Source organism: Lactuca sativa, chromosome 4 (assembly GCF_002870075.4).
Source record: "Lactuca sativa cultivar Salinas chromosome 4, Lsat_Salinas_v11, whole genome shotgun sequence".
NCBI classification, from domain to species: domain Eukaryota; kingdom Viridiplantae; phylum Streptophyta; class Magnoliopsida; order Asterales; family Asteraceae; genus Lactuca; species Lactuca sativa.
In genome coordinates, this window is record NC_056626.2 from 312,547,967 (window position 1) to 312,563,383 (window position 15,417).

Consider the following 15,417-nt stretch of genomic DNA (forward strand, 5'->3'; position numbering starts at 1 on the left):
AAATTCACATTTTCCTAAAGTAACTAAGATTGAGAATTTATAAAACATTTAGTTACTTTATAATCATTATACTTTTAATGAGAATTAAATTCATTGTCCTACCCGTTCGGCTAACGACCCTCCATCAGTCAAGGAAGCGGTGGGTGAGAATGGACACCCATTAAGCTGACATTTTATAGACTTAGACACCTTATCCAACGGTATAGATATCATTCAGATTGTTGTATTGCTATACTTGTTGTATGTGTGATACCTGTATGTGTTGTTAGGAATGTGAGTGTGGGCGAGACCCATATCTCATCATTAGCCGAGTGTGTGCGGGACCCATATCTCATAGAGTGTGGGCGAGGCCTGTATCTCATCATTAGCTGAGTGTGGGTGGGGGCCGTATCTTATAGCATTATTTGAGTATGTATATAGGACTGATTGATAGATTTGGCTATACTTGTTTTCTTTGTGATACTTGTATGTATGTTTAGTAGCTGAGTGTGGGTGGGGCCCATATCTCATAGTTAGCTGAGTGTGGGCGGGGCCCGTATCTCGTAGTTAGCTGAGTGTGGGTGGGGCCCGTATCTCGTAGTTAGCTGAGTGTGAGCGGGGCTCGTATCTCATAGTCAACGGTGTGTGGTCGGGGCCAGTATCTCCTAGTTAGCCGAGTGTGGGCGGGGCCCATATCTCCTTGAGTGTGGGCGGGGACCGTATCTCTTAGTAACATTATTATGTGTATGGTACGTGGTAGTTTGGGGAGACTCACTAAGCTTCGTGCTTACAATTTTCAGTTTTGGTTTCAGGTACTTCCGGTAGCAAGGGGAAGAGCTCGGGATGATTGTAGTGCACACACCATTTGTTTAGCTTGGGATGTTTTTACTCTGATATATTGATATGAGTTTTTATGAGATACTCCTATTTGATACTATGGCTTATATTTTTGGATGAAATGATTTTGATAATTATGGTTATTTTAATAAATAAAAATGAAAATTTTTAGTCTTGATTTTATGGATGTTACAATATTTCAGTTTGGAGATGAGCACTCAAGGGGATGGTTCTTGTTTTGGTTCGGGTTCTGGATCAGGTGCAGGTACTAAGCTGATTAGCGAGCAGATGTAGGAGTTCATCTCGTCAGATATTACCCACAGTATTTTGGAGCAGACTCCTGTGATCTTTAGTTCAGTCAAGGATGGGATTTTAGAGCTATTGGATAGTCATCTCGGGACCTTTCGGATCGAGATTGTAGCATGGTAGTTGGGCGCTTATCTGGAGCCCAAAGCTTGTGGACCCCTAGGAACCTTCAGGATGGAGGGTCATATTGTTAGTATTTTCCATTTGGGATTGTAGGTAAATGGTGCACCATGCCTTTAGGAGGGCCAACCACATGATTGGACTGCCGCAGAGGTTTCGTGAGCTCTTTGCGAGGAGTTACCTGACATCATTGGGCATGTCATTGATATAGTGGTCGCTAGGTTCGAGGGGCGGACCTCAGTTGTTCAGGCGGTTGATGGGGTGGTTGGGGTAACCCAGGAGCAGGAGATTGGTTCAGATAGGCAGCTGGGAAAGTGGAAGTGGACTTTTGGCCGGGTTTGACAGTCGGAGTAGTTGGACGCTACTATAGCTGGTGTCAGAGACCCGAGATTCATGGTGGTTACACGATGGATGAAAAGGCGCGATAGGAAGTGTGTAGTATTTCTAGGTACGGAAGGTGTGGATGGAAGGGTCACCTCCGCCAAGAATGCACATTGGAGGTGGAGTTATGCCATCGTTGTCATCAGCCTGGTTATATTTGGCTGAATTGCCCCTGCTTGGTGATTGGGGCAGCGCAGGTTCCATGACAGGCACTTCAACAGAAAGAGAGAGTTAGGGTTTCTTTAGGTGAAATTGCATGTATGTTGCCTTTTTCTTCTTTTCTGGTCCTTACAAGTATTTATGTTGTTTGGAATCTTGCATCGGTTTGGGTAAGTTATCTCTAGTTTAATTATCGGTTTAGTTTTGGGTTATATTTTCAAGAATTGTTGTATGCCAATTGCATGCCATGAATCAGTAGTGGGTCGGTAAGGGGGTCGTATCTTGTGAAGCGGGTTTCAATGTGTTCGGTTGTTGTTATGGTTCTTGGTCGAGATCGGTTCAGGGGTATTGTGTGGAAGGTCTATGGTCAGATCCATCAGGTTAGTTCTATAGTATCGTCGGGGTATAGTGGTTTCATCATATGTTCTGGTATGATCGACGATTGCCTATGGGAGGACTTTTGGGTTCAAGCACTACCGTTGCTAGGAGAGGAGAGGTAGCAGGAAGATAACGGTGTCTGTTACATGAGTTTTTTGGTCATTGGATGTTTCAAGGGGATTGTATTTTCGTATGGGTCATGTTTGGTTAGAGTTCAGTGGTTCTGTAAGAATGAAAGTTAGGGTGAAGATTCGTCAGTTAGGGTAAGGGTTATGGCTCTTAGTCACCAGCATGGGAACTCAAGGATTTGTTATAGTATCATGGAAAGTGAGGAGTATCGGGTCGGTTAAGATTTCAAGAGTACTCTTTAGGATTTCAGAGGTTTGGCGATCATAGGGTCTGGATGGTAATGGATCACTAGCTTTGGTAAGCGCAAGTTGTCAGTGGTTCGGCCACCGGAGGGTAAGAAGGATCGGGAATCCTTCAATTCTCGTGTGTTGTGAGGACTTAGTCGAGTCAAAGTGGGGGATAATCGCTCAGGTATTCAAGTCAGAAGCAGGTGTGAAACTAGGATGAGTTTCGCATCCCCATTGGGGAGGAAGGCGGCCCAAGTGGCTGTTTAGATTGAGGATTGTGTGAGTTGGGAGTTTGGGAAACTTCCCATCATTGGGTTCGCATATCTTAGTGTTTGATATCAGGTGTTAGGGGGGCAGGTTAGGGGTTCCAGTTATGACTCGAGTTCAACTCGGGTGTTGGGTCGAGTGCGTGCTCGACTTTGGATGTGTTCGAATTGATAGATTAGTGGTAAGAAATTGGGTGGTAGTTGTGGCAAGGTGGAAGTGTTGTAAGACTGCGGTGTGGCCTGTAGCATTCACTAGTTAGCAGTTAGGTGGAAGTGTTGTAAGACTGCGGGGTGGCCCGCAACATTCACTAGTTAGCAATTAGTGTAGAAGTGTTGCAAGACTGCGGGGTGGCCCATAACATTCACCGGTCCCTGTTCAGCGGTGAGATTATGGAAAATATTTGATTTGCTCACGGGTTTCTTTAGATAGTTTAGGCCAAGGTGGGTCTGCTAGTAAGGAGCGATTTCGAGGACAAAATATAATTTAAGTAGGGGAGAGTTGTAACACTTGGTTTTGGATTTGCTTTGTTGCTTGGGGTTGCGGCCCAACCATCAGTCGTCATAAGGCTTAGAGCCTTGGGAAAGGAAGGATTTGGCCCAATTCGGATGTGGGTGTCATAGTATAAGTGATCTAAGTGTTCGATCGTGTCTCTGGAGGCCAAGGGTATAATCGTAATTGGATATCTCGATCTTGTATGGATTTTGGGTTTTGTTCGGGAGGTTTTAAGGTTTGGGTGTGTTGTTGGGAGCGTAGGGCTTCTACCCACCTTTTCGTGGATATAAGGTTCGTTGGAAACAGACGTAGGATGAGGGAGTTATGGTATTTTGAAGTTATTGACAGATTTGGCCCTTAATGGAAAACCTTGTATTCCGGTCCCATATATGCAAATGTGGCATGCACGTGTTTGGCTGTGTACGCCCAACGTAATATTGGAAAAATGGACATGGGTATTTGAGCTGTACGCCAAGCGTACTGGAACTACGCCCAACGTAGTGTGCAGGATCCCAAAACCCTAAATTTTAGGGTTGGCTAACTATTTAAACACCTTAAGTCAAAGGTGTTAGCCCCTATTTCATCCTCCATTGCCCTCCAACCCAAATCTCGAACCCTAGCCTCATCCAAGAGTGTTGTGAGCTCTTTTTGTGCATCTTTGGTGGGTTTTGGTGATTATTAAAGAAGTGGAAGCTTGGTGCAAGGTGGTGGTTCAAGGAAAGGCTTGTAGATCTCGACTCTTTGCTCAATTTCCAGCTCTTTAAAGGTTAAAAAGTTCTTAGCTTGCTCATTAGAAGTTGAGATCTAAGATTATGTGGGTTTTGGTCCCATTTTGACCTCATGAGTAAGATTTAATGGTTGGACACCACTCTAGGAGCTTTGAGTTGCCATCTTAGTAGTTCTGAGGTTATAAGTTCATAAAAATGCTTGTTTGATGCTTAGATATGGTCCATGCATGTTCTTGTTGAGTTTTAATGGAGTTGAATGGTTATTGGGTCCCATTGAGTCATGTAAATGCATACAAGTCCCGACTTTATGCATTAAGATCTTAGTTGAAAGGTATTTTGAGGTTTTTATGGAAGGACTTAGAGGATTCAAGATGATTCTTGATGAATGTGATTGTATTTATTTTTTCTGATCGACGTCTTTGTTCCAGGGGTAATAAACACGAACATGTTTTTTTTAACAATAATATTAATTTTTAATTTAAGATAATACTAATATGATAAACATTTTTTTTAAATACACTAAAACTGTAAATATTTTTTTTCAATCACCTTATTATGATAAAAAACTCTTAAAATTTGGATACCAACTATATTTACTATATAAATGCAATCCAACTTATTTAGGCAACATACTTAAAAAAAAATAATAGTAAATAGAAACGTTAACTCCCTGAAATTCATGGGTGTTTACTTCAATCTAAAATTTTTAATCAACTACTACTCAATATATAAGTTTAAAACCATAGTTTTAATTTAATTCAATAAATAGATAGAATTAAAATTAAAATTAACTCAAGATTAACCTATCCCATATACCCCCAAGTCAAAATATGACCAAGTAATCTCCACCGTTGAACTAAAAACCGCCACGTGACCACATCGTGTCTAGGCGCTAACTCTCCCCTCTCCCCCAATTAAAAGGCTTTATATACATATATATAAAAATAAAAAAATATTAAATAAATTGGTGTTGAAATAACTCTATGAACAAAACAAAAGCAACCCTTCTCAAATTTCCCCCAAATTCTTTCATTCTTTCTCTCTTTATCCCCCTCTCCGGACGCTAATCGACCGGTAAATAGTTTTTGCTGTTGTTCCGACGTCCGCCGGCGCGTGTTTGTTACCCGCGACGGCCTAGTGAGTACGATTGCTAACGTGCTAACGTGAGTACACACAAACGTAATCTGTCTATCTATATGAATATATGGAGTCTCTGTTAGTAACAAATGTGAGTAATCTCAAATGATGAATTTGAAAACCATCCAAGAGTCTCTCACTCACGCATCGGTTGATTGTGTTTCTCAACTGCTATCCGTGACCTAATTTAGGGTTTTTCTTTGTAGATTTAGGAACTTTCATGTGTGCCATGTCTTTTGTAATGGTTTTGATGCTCCGTGTACGTAGAGTGAGCAATCTATTGTTTATGCATCCAGACGAATTGGATTCCTCTTTTTTGGGTTTTCACATAGTCTGGATCGCCCTTTCCCTCCTGTTTACTTTTTTAAACCGCCATTCACGTTAGGATATATTTTCCTGATTACTTCTTTCTGTTTGTTTGAGTGTCACCTGACAATCCATGAAGTCTTTATGTGATTAAAGTCTTCGTTTGGTCCTTTTCTTTAATTGCGGATGACATAAATTCTACATCCTTTGCTCATAATGCTGACTTTTAAAATTTGATTGTGTGAATAGGTTTAAGGAATGAAGAATAGGACTTTGGTTTGACGTTACAGTCAGAATGGCCTTTTTAAGAAACTATACTAATGGTACAGTTTCAGACGATGTTTTAAATGACAAGAGCCAGGGTAGAACTATAGAAAGAGCCGAGAGCATTGTAGGAGGCATTGATTTGCAAACAACTTCGAGTGTGGATAAAGGGTTTGCAACAAAGATGGAAGATGAGGATGATGATAGCTTATTGAATTTAACAGCTTCTAACGCTACTACAACAAGGAAAACATCTGGGAGATGGGGCTCAACATTTTGGAAGGACTGTCAACCCATGCATCAGACAGAGGAATCAAAAAGCAGTTCTGCTTACAACAATGAAAACGGATCTGGCAATGATTTGTCAGAAGTGGATAAGGCAAATAAGGGTCAAAATGTGGATGAGATGTTGTCTGATGATTACTATGAGTTGGATGGAGATGACCAAAGTGATTCAAAGCTGTTAAATAATGCAGCTGCAGGTGGTTATAATTCAATGCCACTACGAGTAGTTTCTGTCAATAACCTCAACTCAAAAGATTCATCTCGGGGTGCATACGTAGAAGAAGATGCTGATTTTGAAGATGATGATGAGGAGGAAGAAGATGGTAACTTGTTGATATATTCATGTTTATGAAATTACTCCAATATGTGTACTTCTCTTAAAGATATGGACTTACATTTCCTTAATTTACTGCAGAAGATGACCCCGCTGATGCAGATTTTGATCCTGACTTAGTCACCACAAGTGTTGGAAGAGGGAAGAAGGTTATTCTTTTATTTCAATCATTTGTACTTTATTTTGGCCTATCTGTTATTAGGTTTGTAAACAATGACATTTTCAATTCTTAAGGTACAAGATGATGACTGGGATGCTGAGGATTTGGATGAAGAAGATAACTCTGAGGACAATGAAATAGACATTTCAGAAGATGATTTTTATAAAAAACCAAGTGGTATGCAAAGGCAGAAGCGAAAGCCTAGTAGAGAACCCAAACCTTCTACTTCTACATCTTTTGGCAGGAGGAAAAGAGGGAGAGCTTCATTTGATGAAGATGACTCATCTCCAGATGATGATTTAGAAGAGGACTTCAAAAGTACAAGAAGGAAAAGTACAAAAGCTTCCGGAAGGATGAATGAAGTTAGAACTTCTACTAGATCAGTGCGGAAAGTATCATATGTTGAAAGTGAAAGTGAGGAGCATGATGATGATATCAAGAGAAAGGGCCACAAGGTGTGGATTATATCATTATACATTATACTAGTCATATGGTGTTGTTGTTTGTTATAATTTATAAGCAATAGTTTACATAAAGCTTAATTTGTATACCCTTTTTTGAGGTAAGGAGGACATGGAAGAGGAAGATGGTGATTCGATTGAGAAGGTACTATGGCATCAACCAAAGGGCATGGCAGAAGAAGCTGCACAAACCAACAAATCCACAGAGCCTTTACTGTTGAACCAATTATTTGACTTGGAGCCAGATTGGAGTAATACTGAGTTTTTTATCAAGTGGAAAGGCCACTCACATTTGCATTGTCAATGGAAATCTTTTTCTGAACTACAAAATGTAAGTATTTGATATTTCTATTGTTGTTTAGCATTGTGAATGTTATGATGTTATCATTATCATTCCCTTTTTAATCATTTTTGTTTCTGTTTGTGGTCAGCTCAGCTGAGTGGCTTTAAAAAGGTTATAAACTACACTAAGAAAGTTATGGAGGATATAAGGCACAGGAGAACAGTATCTCGTGAGGAGGTAATGGTGGCTATGTATATTTCATGTTCTTAATATTTTTCCTTCTCTTTCTCCCCCTTCTACAATAAAATCAAATGGGATTGTTTTGTTTTATTTAGCTCTATCTTGATTATTTATTTTTTGCTATCAAGAACTTATAGTCTTATCATTCTATTTTTTCTTTTTTCCAAATGGACATGAATTTTCTTATTTTGTATCTTTTTTTTTGGTTAGATCGAGGTCATTGATGTTAGCAAGGAGATGGATCTGGATCTTATCAAGCAGAATTGTCAGGTTTTATAGCTTATGCAATTTGGTTCATTCCTTATTCTCCTTTCACACTGCTCTATGTAACATGTTTTTATTTCTATTTTATTTTAAATTGCACCAATTAGGTTGAGAGAATAATTGCTGATAGAATTGGAAAAAGTTCAGAAGTGCCAGAGTATTTGGTTAAGTGGCAAGGACTCTCTTATGCTGAAGCAACATGGTATGTGGACACAGTTAACTTCTATCATTCTATGAATCTTGATTTTTTATGATATGTTTATAGGTTTTATAGAAGTAGGTTCAATTGTGCTAATTTTTTTCTCTACCCAATGAAAACAAGACACATCACATGGTTGTATTTATTTATGATATTTTCAGGGAGAAGATTGATGATATTGCTTTTGCACAAGCAACAATTGATGAATACAAGGTAATGTTGTAATCTTAATGTGTTTCACTTTCAGTTCAAGAAAAATTATTTGGGTACCCTTTTTATTCCATTATTGGTTTTTGATTTTTAAATTTGGATGTAGGCTCGAGAAGCTGCAGTTACAGCTGCACATGGAAAAATGGTAGATTTCCAAAGAAGAAAGAGTAAAGGTATGCATTCTACTTTTTTTTCCCTTTCAAGATGCAGTTTTCATTATCTATCATTTCATAACAACAATCTAGGATTTAGTTTCCTTCTTCAAAGACACTATTATCTCTAAATCAAGAACACAATCTAACATTTTTAAATTATTACTTTTCTTCTTATAGCAAGTTTGAGAAAACTTGATGAACAACCTGATTGGTTAAAAGGTGGGAAACTAAGAGATTATCAACTTGAGGGCTTGAATTTTCTTGTTAATAGGTATGTCATACAGATGCTTCCATTTTATTTGTTTTATTTAAAACTATACTTATTAACAATATTCACAGTGCAGTTGGAGAAATGATACAAATGTGATATTAGCTGATGAAATGGGTCTTGGCAAAACAGTTCAGTCTGTTTCAATGCTTGGTTTCTTACAGGTATTCATATATATTAATTTCTCACATGTTTTTATCAATTTGCTCTACAAAGTGATTAAAAATAGTTTTTTTTTTTTTTTTTTTTTTTTTTTTTTACAGAACTCACAACAAATTCATGGACCCTTTCTTGTTGTTGTTCCTCTATCAACTTTGTCAAATTGGGCTAAAGAATTCAGAAAATGGCTTCCTGATATGAACATGATTGTATATGTTGGGACTCGTGCTAGCCGAGAGGTATGTTTGTTCGCAATTGGAATTCATGATTCCAATTGTTGCCAAATGAATGGAATTCATTTCCACTGGAATCTTCTGTTGTTAGTTTGATTATCTGCTTAGTATTAGGGGTAAATAGGAAGAATATAACAAACAAATCAATGGAAGTAGGTTGCTATTTCTTGTAGCTCAGATTAATTATTTGAAAATTTTCACGTGTTTCCCATGTGGTCATAACAGGTTTGTCAGCAGTATGAGTTTTTCTCAGATAAGAACACGCACAGTGGTGGGACTACTAAGTTTGATGCACTATTAACTACATATGAAGTTGTATTAAAGGACAAGATGGTTCTATCAACAATTAAGTGGAACTATCTTATGGTTGATGAAGCACATAGATTGAAAAACAGTGAAGCTTCATTATATACATCACTCAAAGAATTCAGCACTAAAAACAAGCTTCTTATTACTGGGACTCCCTTGCAAAACAGTGTTGAAGAACTATGGTATGCTAATTTTTATCTATCTTTTATTGGAGCTGAGTGCTATAGCTTATATCTCATCTCTCACTCAAATAAACCCTAACTTTTTAACAATTTATACTTTTATATAATGGTTATTGCAGGGCGTTGCTTCACTTTCTTGACTCTGATAAATTCAATAGCAAGGATGAATTTGTTCAGAACTACAAGAACCTCAGCTCATTCAATGAGATTGAGGTGTGAATTATGCTTATACATTCTTTCTTCTGCATTTTTATTAAACCAGGGAAATGTTAAAGTGGCAAAAAATGAGATTATATTTTATACTTTTTGTATAGCTTGCAAATCTTCACATGGAGTTGAGGCCCCACATTCTGCGAAGAGTTATAAAGGATGTGGAGAAGTCCTTGCCCCCAAAGATTGAGCGTGTTCTCCGTGTTGAAATGTCCCCTTTACAAAAACAGTAATATTCCATTTCTACCCCTGCATGTTACTTGATTCTTGCCACTTAACTGACTGGTTTACTTTATTTGTCAGGTATTACAAATGGATTCTTGAACGCAACTTTCATGACCTCAACAAAGGTGTTCGTGGAAATCAGGTTTTAGCCTTAACTAAATTTCAAAAGGAATATGAAAAATATTAAATTTCTTAGTTAAATATTGACTTGAATCTCATCTTTTGCAAATGTTGAGGTTTCTCTTTTGAACATTGTGGTGGAGTTAAAAAAATGCTGTAATCATCCATTCCTGTTTGAAAGTGCTGACCATGGTTATGGTTATGGTGGAGACTCTGCTATAAGTGGCAGCAGTAAACTAGAGAGGGTAATTCTTAGCAGTGGAAAGCTAGTTATCCTTGACAAGCTTCTTGACAGACTTCATCAGACAAATCACAGAGTTCTAATATTTTCACAAGTATGAATGCTTTTCCACAACATCAACATGATGAGTATATTATATCAAATTATTAATATTTGAATGCATTGCATTTGCAGATGGTTAAGATGTTGGATATTCTAGCAGAATACCTATCAATTAAAGGATTCAAGTATCAGAGACTTGATGGAAGCACAAAGGCTGAAGCAAGGCATCAAGCTATGGAGCATTTTAATGCAACTGGAAGTGATGATTTCTGCTTCCTTCTTTCTACTCGTGCTGGTGGTTTAGGTATCAACCTTGCAACAGCAGACACAGTTATCATTTTTGACTCTGATTGGAATCCTCAAAATGATCTCCAGGTTTATAAATTATAATTTATAATTATGCTTGCTTCTTTTTTACTTATTTCAAACATTTTCTCTTTTTGAAAGTTTTCTGCAACTATATGTTATGTTTCTTTTTACTCATGTTTAAGTTATTCTCTTTATCTGTATATGCTTCTTGTTAATCATTTTGAAGATTTCCAAAATCTTGTTAATCTTGTGTAGGCAATGAGCAGAGCTCATAGAATCGGACAACAGGAGGTTGTTAATATTTATAGGTTTGTGACAAGCAAGAGTGTTGAGGAAGACATCTTGGAACGTGCAAAAAAGAAAATGGTATATGCTCTTTTAAGCATAATCTGTTATTTAGTCTAGATTGATACATTATTTTCATAATGTGAACTGTAAATATATTTTTGTTTGAAGGGTTGGTTGAATGCAAGAAAATGGTATAATTTTGGTAGATTTTTTCCAAGTATGAAAAAAATTGGAAAGAAATGAAAGTAGGATGCTATAATAAACAAGTAATTGAAAGTAGGTTGCCATTTCTTGCATTTAGCTTTCCTTTGAACAAGTTCCAAGTGTCGATATGCACTTTTGCTTTCTAGCTCTATGCGTGCTCTACAAAAATGCTTTTTTTTTTCTTATGTTTGGATTTGTTCTTTTCATTTCAGGTACTTGACCATTTGGTTATTCAGAAACTAAATGCAGAGGGAAGATTAGAGAAAAAAGAAGCGAAAAAAGGGAGTGCATTTGACAAGGTATTGTAAATTATATTATATTATGTGGTATGAAAATAAGCCAATGAATTTTAAGGAGTCTTATTTTGTTATGGTTTCAGAATGAGTTATCAGCTATTTTAAGATTTGGAGCTGAGGAACTGTTTAAAGAAGATAAAAATGAGGAAGAAAGCAAAAAACGGCTTCTAAGCATGGATATTGATGAGATTCTTGAAAGAGCAGAGAAGGTTGAACAGAAAGGTGCTGAAGACGAGGCAGGACATGAATTACTAAGTGCATTTAAGGCAAGAATATCATAAAATTTCTCTTCTTTCCAAGGTTATATCATGTGATAACATTACAATAATAATATTTGGTTTTATTTCCTGATTTGATTTGGCAGGTTGCAAATTTCTGCTCTGCTGAAGATGATGGAAGTTTTTGGAGTCGCTGGATAAAACCTGATGCCATCTCACAGGCTGAGGTAGGTGTGGGTGTGTGTGTGTGTGTACATATTATTATTATTATTATTATTATTATTATTATTTTTTTTTTTTGAGAAAGTGATTATTTATTATAATAAATGTAGGAAGCCTTAGCCCCTCGGGCTGCAAGGAACAGCAAGAGTTATGCTGAGTCAATCCCATCTGAGAGAAATAATAACAAAAGGAAAAAGAAAGGTGTTGAATTACAACTACAAGAGAGAGGAATAAAACGCAGAAAGGCTGCTCCTGATTATTCTACTTATCAACCACCACCACTTGAAGGAGCTTCTGCTCAAGTCAGAGCCTGGTCTTATGGGTCCTTACCAAAGAGAGATGCTACACGTTTTTTTCGTACAGTGAGTCCCTCTCTGTGTGTGTGTGTGTGAAGTGAATAAAGATGAGCAATTAATTTAGTATTTGTATTTAGGTGAAGAAGTTTGGAAACGATAGCCAAATGAGGATGATAAGTGAAGAGGTTGGTGGATCTGTTGAAGCTGCTCCTGTAGATGCACAGGTTGAGCTTTTTGATGCTTTATTAGATGGTTGCAGAGAAGCAGTTAAAGGAGGAGGAACTATGGACCCAAAGGTTAATTTACTTTCTTAAATTGCTCCATTAGTTGAAAGGCAACATGAATAGAAATGAATTTTGTTTTGATGTGTTAGGGGCCATTGTTGGATTTTTTTGGTGTTCCTGTGAAGGCTGATGATGTATTGAACCGAGTGGAAGAACTTCAACTCCTTGCAAAACGCGTAAACCGCTACAATGATCCAATCTCACAGTTCCAGGCTTTGATGTACCTCAAACCTGCAACTTGGTCTAAAGGTTGTGGCTGGAACCAGAGTAAGTTTCTCTTTTACTTTTTTTTTTCTTCTTTTCTCACGAATTACAATTACAATTACAATTATGGTTTTTTTTTTCAGAGGATGATGCAAGACTGCTACTAGGGATCCACTATCATGGATTTGGGAACTGGGAAAAGATACGGATGGATGAAAAGCTTGGCCTTTTGAAGAAGATTGCTCCTGTGGAACTTCAACACCATGAAACTTTCCTACCACGTGCTCCTCAATTAAAAGAAAGAGCTTCTCAACTTCTTCAAATGGTAGGTCATGCATGGTGACGTGATTTATCCAAGCTCCTATACTTGATATGAGTGAAATGGAAAAAAAAAAAATATTTGATATGAGTGGATTTTTGTTTGTTTGCTTTAAGGAACTTGTGGCTGTTGGTGGGAACGCCAAAGGGGGTCGAAAGGCCACTAAAAAGCAAAAAGATCAATTTCCAATCACCAACCCAACTTCTCACACTAGAGCCAAACAGTGGAAACCAGGAGAAACAAAACTCCCGAAAAATAAAATGAAAATGACACGTGGCACTGGCAAGAAAAACAAGCCCTTGGTTAAAGAGGAAGGTGAGATGTCAGACACTGAAGAAGTGTATGAACAGTTTAAAGAAGTTAAATGGATGGAATGGTGTGAAGATGTCTTGACTGAAGAAAAAAAGACACTTGAGCGCCTTCATCGCTTACAAACCACCAGTGCAGATCTTCCTAAGGAAAAGGTACATTCCTATTTCTCTTTCCTTTTTTTTTTCTTTAAGGGTTAAATTGTAATTTTAAAAGCTTGGGAAACTTAACTGAAATATTTGTCTTCTTTAGGTTCTTTCGAGAATTAGAAACTATTTGCAGCTTCTCGGGCGACGAATTGATCAAATTGTTATCGACCATGAGGAGGATCTGTATAAACAAGAAAGTACGCAACTTTTTTTTTTCTTTATATTTATTTATTTTGTCTTGTGTAACAATAACAAACAAACAAATATTTTCAGAGATGACGACACGTCTATGGAACTACGTGTCAACCTTCTCAAATCTATCGGGTGCCAAGCTTCAACAAATCTATTCCAAACTCAAACAAGAAAAAGGCTTGGCAGCTGGAGTAGGAGTGGGCCCTTCCGAAACCAACAGAGGAGGTTTCAGAAATAACAACCAATCATCATCCACATCCACATTAGTCCACAAAGGAGGCCTCGACACTGCAAAATTCGAAGCATGGAAAAGAAGAAGACGGGCCGAATCCGACCCAAACACCCACGCCCATTTCCAAAGACCATTTGCTACCCGTTTACCCGACCCAAGTACCGGAATCCTTGGGGCAGCCCCGTCTGATACCCGACCCGCTTTCGGTCAAAGACAAGGAGGCTTCACGTGAGTTATATACGTATATTTTACAATTTACACCTGTTTTCTTTTACATATCAGAAAATTCCTATTATTATTGGTCTCACCCTACCCTGGTTGCAAACCTTTTTATGCTTCTTTTTGGGTCGTAGAAATACAAATAGTATTTTCTGAAGCCAAAAGATGGTGGTGGTTAACCGATGAGAAACAAAGGGTAAATGGAATATGATGCAAGTGCAACCATAGAGTTTTTGGTATTTTTTTTTTTTTGGGTAAACATGTAGGCACTTGGTTTGGATCTCTTTTTCTCTTATATATAGTGGGTACTGGGTAGTTCACGCGGATTTGGTAGCTCCATTTTGAGATATATAGTAAACAGTTTTATGTTATCTCCGAAATTGTATACTATCACGTTTTTGGTTAACCAATTATCAGTCTCTTTTTGATGTTACTAGCTTTTATAGTATGATTGCAGGAGGCTGTGGGACCAGTGTGTATTATTACCCTTTTTACTAACATTGTTACAATTTTTATTTGGGTTAAGTAGCAAATATCTGTGTTGTAGATAGATATTCACCTTTTCTATTAAGTCATACTTTCAGTTTTTTCTTAATTAAGGTGTTGTATATTTGAATATTATATTATAGATGTGAAAATTGTTTTATGTATTGATGGTATTATTCACTAGATTTTTCAAAATAATTTTATAACAGAAGAAATGAAAGTAGGATGCTATAATAAGCAAAATCAATGCAAAAGTTTTTTTTGCTACAATGAAAATTGCTATACTAGGTGCCGAAGAATATATATATATATATATATATATATATATATATATATATATATATATATATATATATACACACGACTGAAAACCACCATGTAAGCAAGGATTTTTTATTTTGTAAGGTTTTCTTTAGAAAAAAATTCTATAAAAGCAATGATAAATAGATAATAATAGAACTATGAAGAAAGGAAATAAAAAAACATAATATAGAAAAGAAAAGATATACAAAATTATACAGAAATCACTATATTACCCTAAGTTTTAATTTCCTTAATTTAATTCACTAATTTAATTGAATTTCGTTTGATTAGGGCAAAGTTTCTTAAAAACCTGTTCATTTTTTAAAATATTATAATAGTTTTTGTAGGCTGAGTGTCCTTTTCAAAAAAAAAAATAGAGAATAACGGGAAAGTTTTTGAAGATCTCTTCATTCTCTTTGGGATCGAACATTAATTACAACGATTCGATAGACGGCTCATCGGGATAGATGTAGATGAAGCTTTCTCCTCGCACGGCTCGAAAAAAATGATTAGAAGTTTTGTCTATGGATTAAATTCTAATAAATAGTAAATGAATCCCTAAAAGAAATTAGCCTATAATTCAACTCATAGTTATTT

General features: G+C 36.9%; 1 protein-coding gene across 2 annotated transcripts; it reads left to right on the forward strand.

Moving 5' to 3' along the window:
• The first annotated feature begins 4,982 nt into the window (after positions 1-4,982).
• Positions 4,983-14,464, forward strand: LOC111881093 (protein CHROMATIN REMODELING 5). 2 transcript variants are annotated; one of them, XM_023877499.3, is made up of 30 exons: positions 4,983-5,231; positions 5,696-6,318; positions 6,411-6,478; positions 6,564-6,944; positions 7,057-7,281; positions 7,387-7,470; positions 7,684-7,743; positions 7,845-7,939; positions 8,098-8,149; positions 8,253-8,319; positions 8,479-8,572; positions 8,646-8,733; positions 8,833-8,967; positions 9,187-9,452; positions 9,572-9,665; positions 9,767-9,891; positions 9,966-10,029; positions 10,124-10,342; positions 10,423-10,665; positions 10,855-10,965; positions 11,304-11,390; positions 11,471-11,653; positions 11,752-11,832; positions 11,938-12,189; positions 12,261-12,419; positions 12,497-12,674; positions 12,755-12,936; positions 13,047-13,394; positions 13,492-13,585; positions 13,662-14,464. In XM_023877499.3, exons 2-30 carry the CDS (start codon positions 5,742-5,744, stop codon positions 14,042-14,044), a joined length of 4,995 nt encoding a protein of 1,664 aa, XP_023733267.1. In that variant the 5' UTR covers positions 4,983-5,231; positions 5,696-5,741; the 3' UTR covers positions 14,045-14,464. The 2 variants fall into 2 exon arrangements, with proteins under 2 accessions (XP_023733267.1, XP_023733259.1); XM_023877491.3 differs by having other exon boundaries at positions 4,983-5,166.
• Positions 14,465-15,417: the final 953 nt, after the last annotated feature.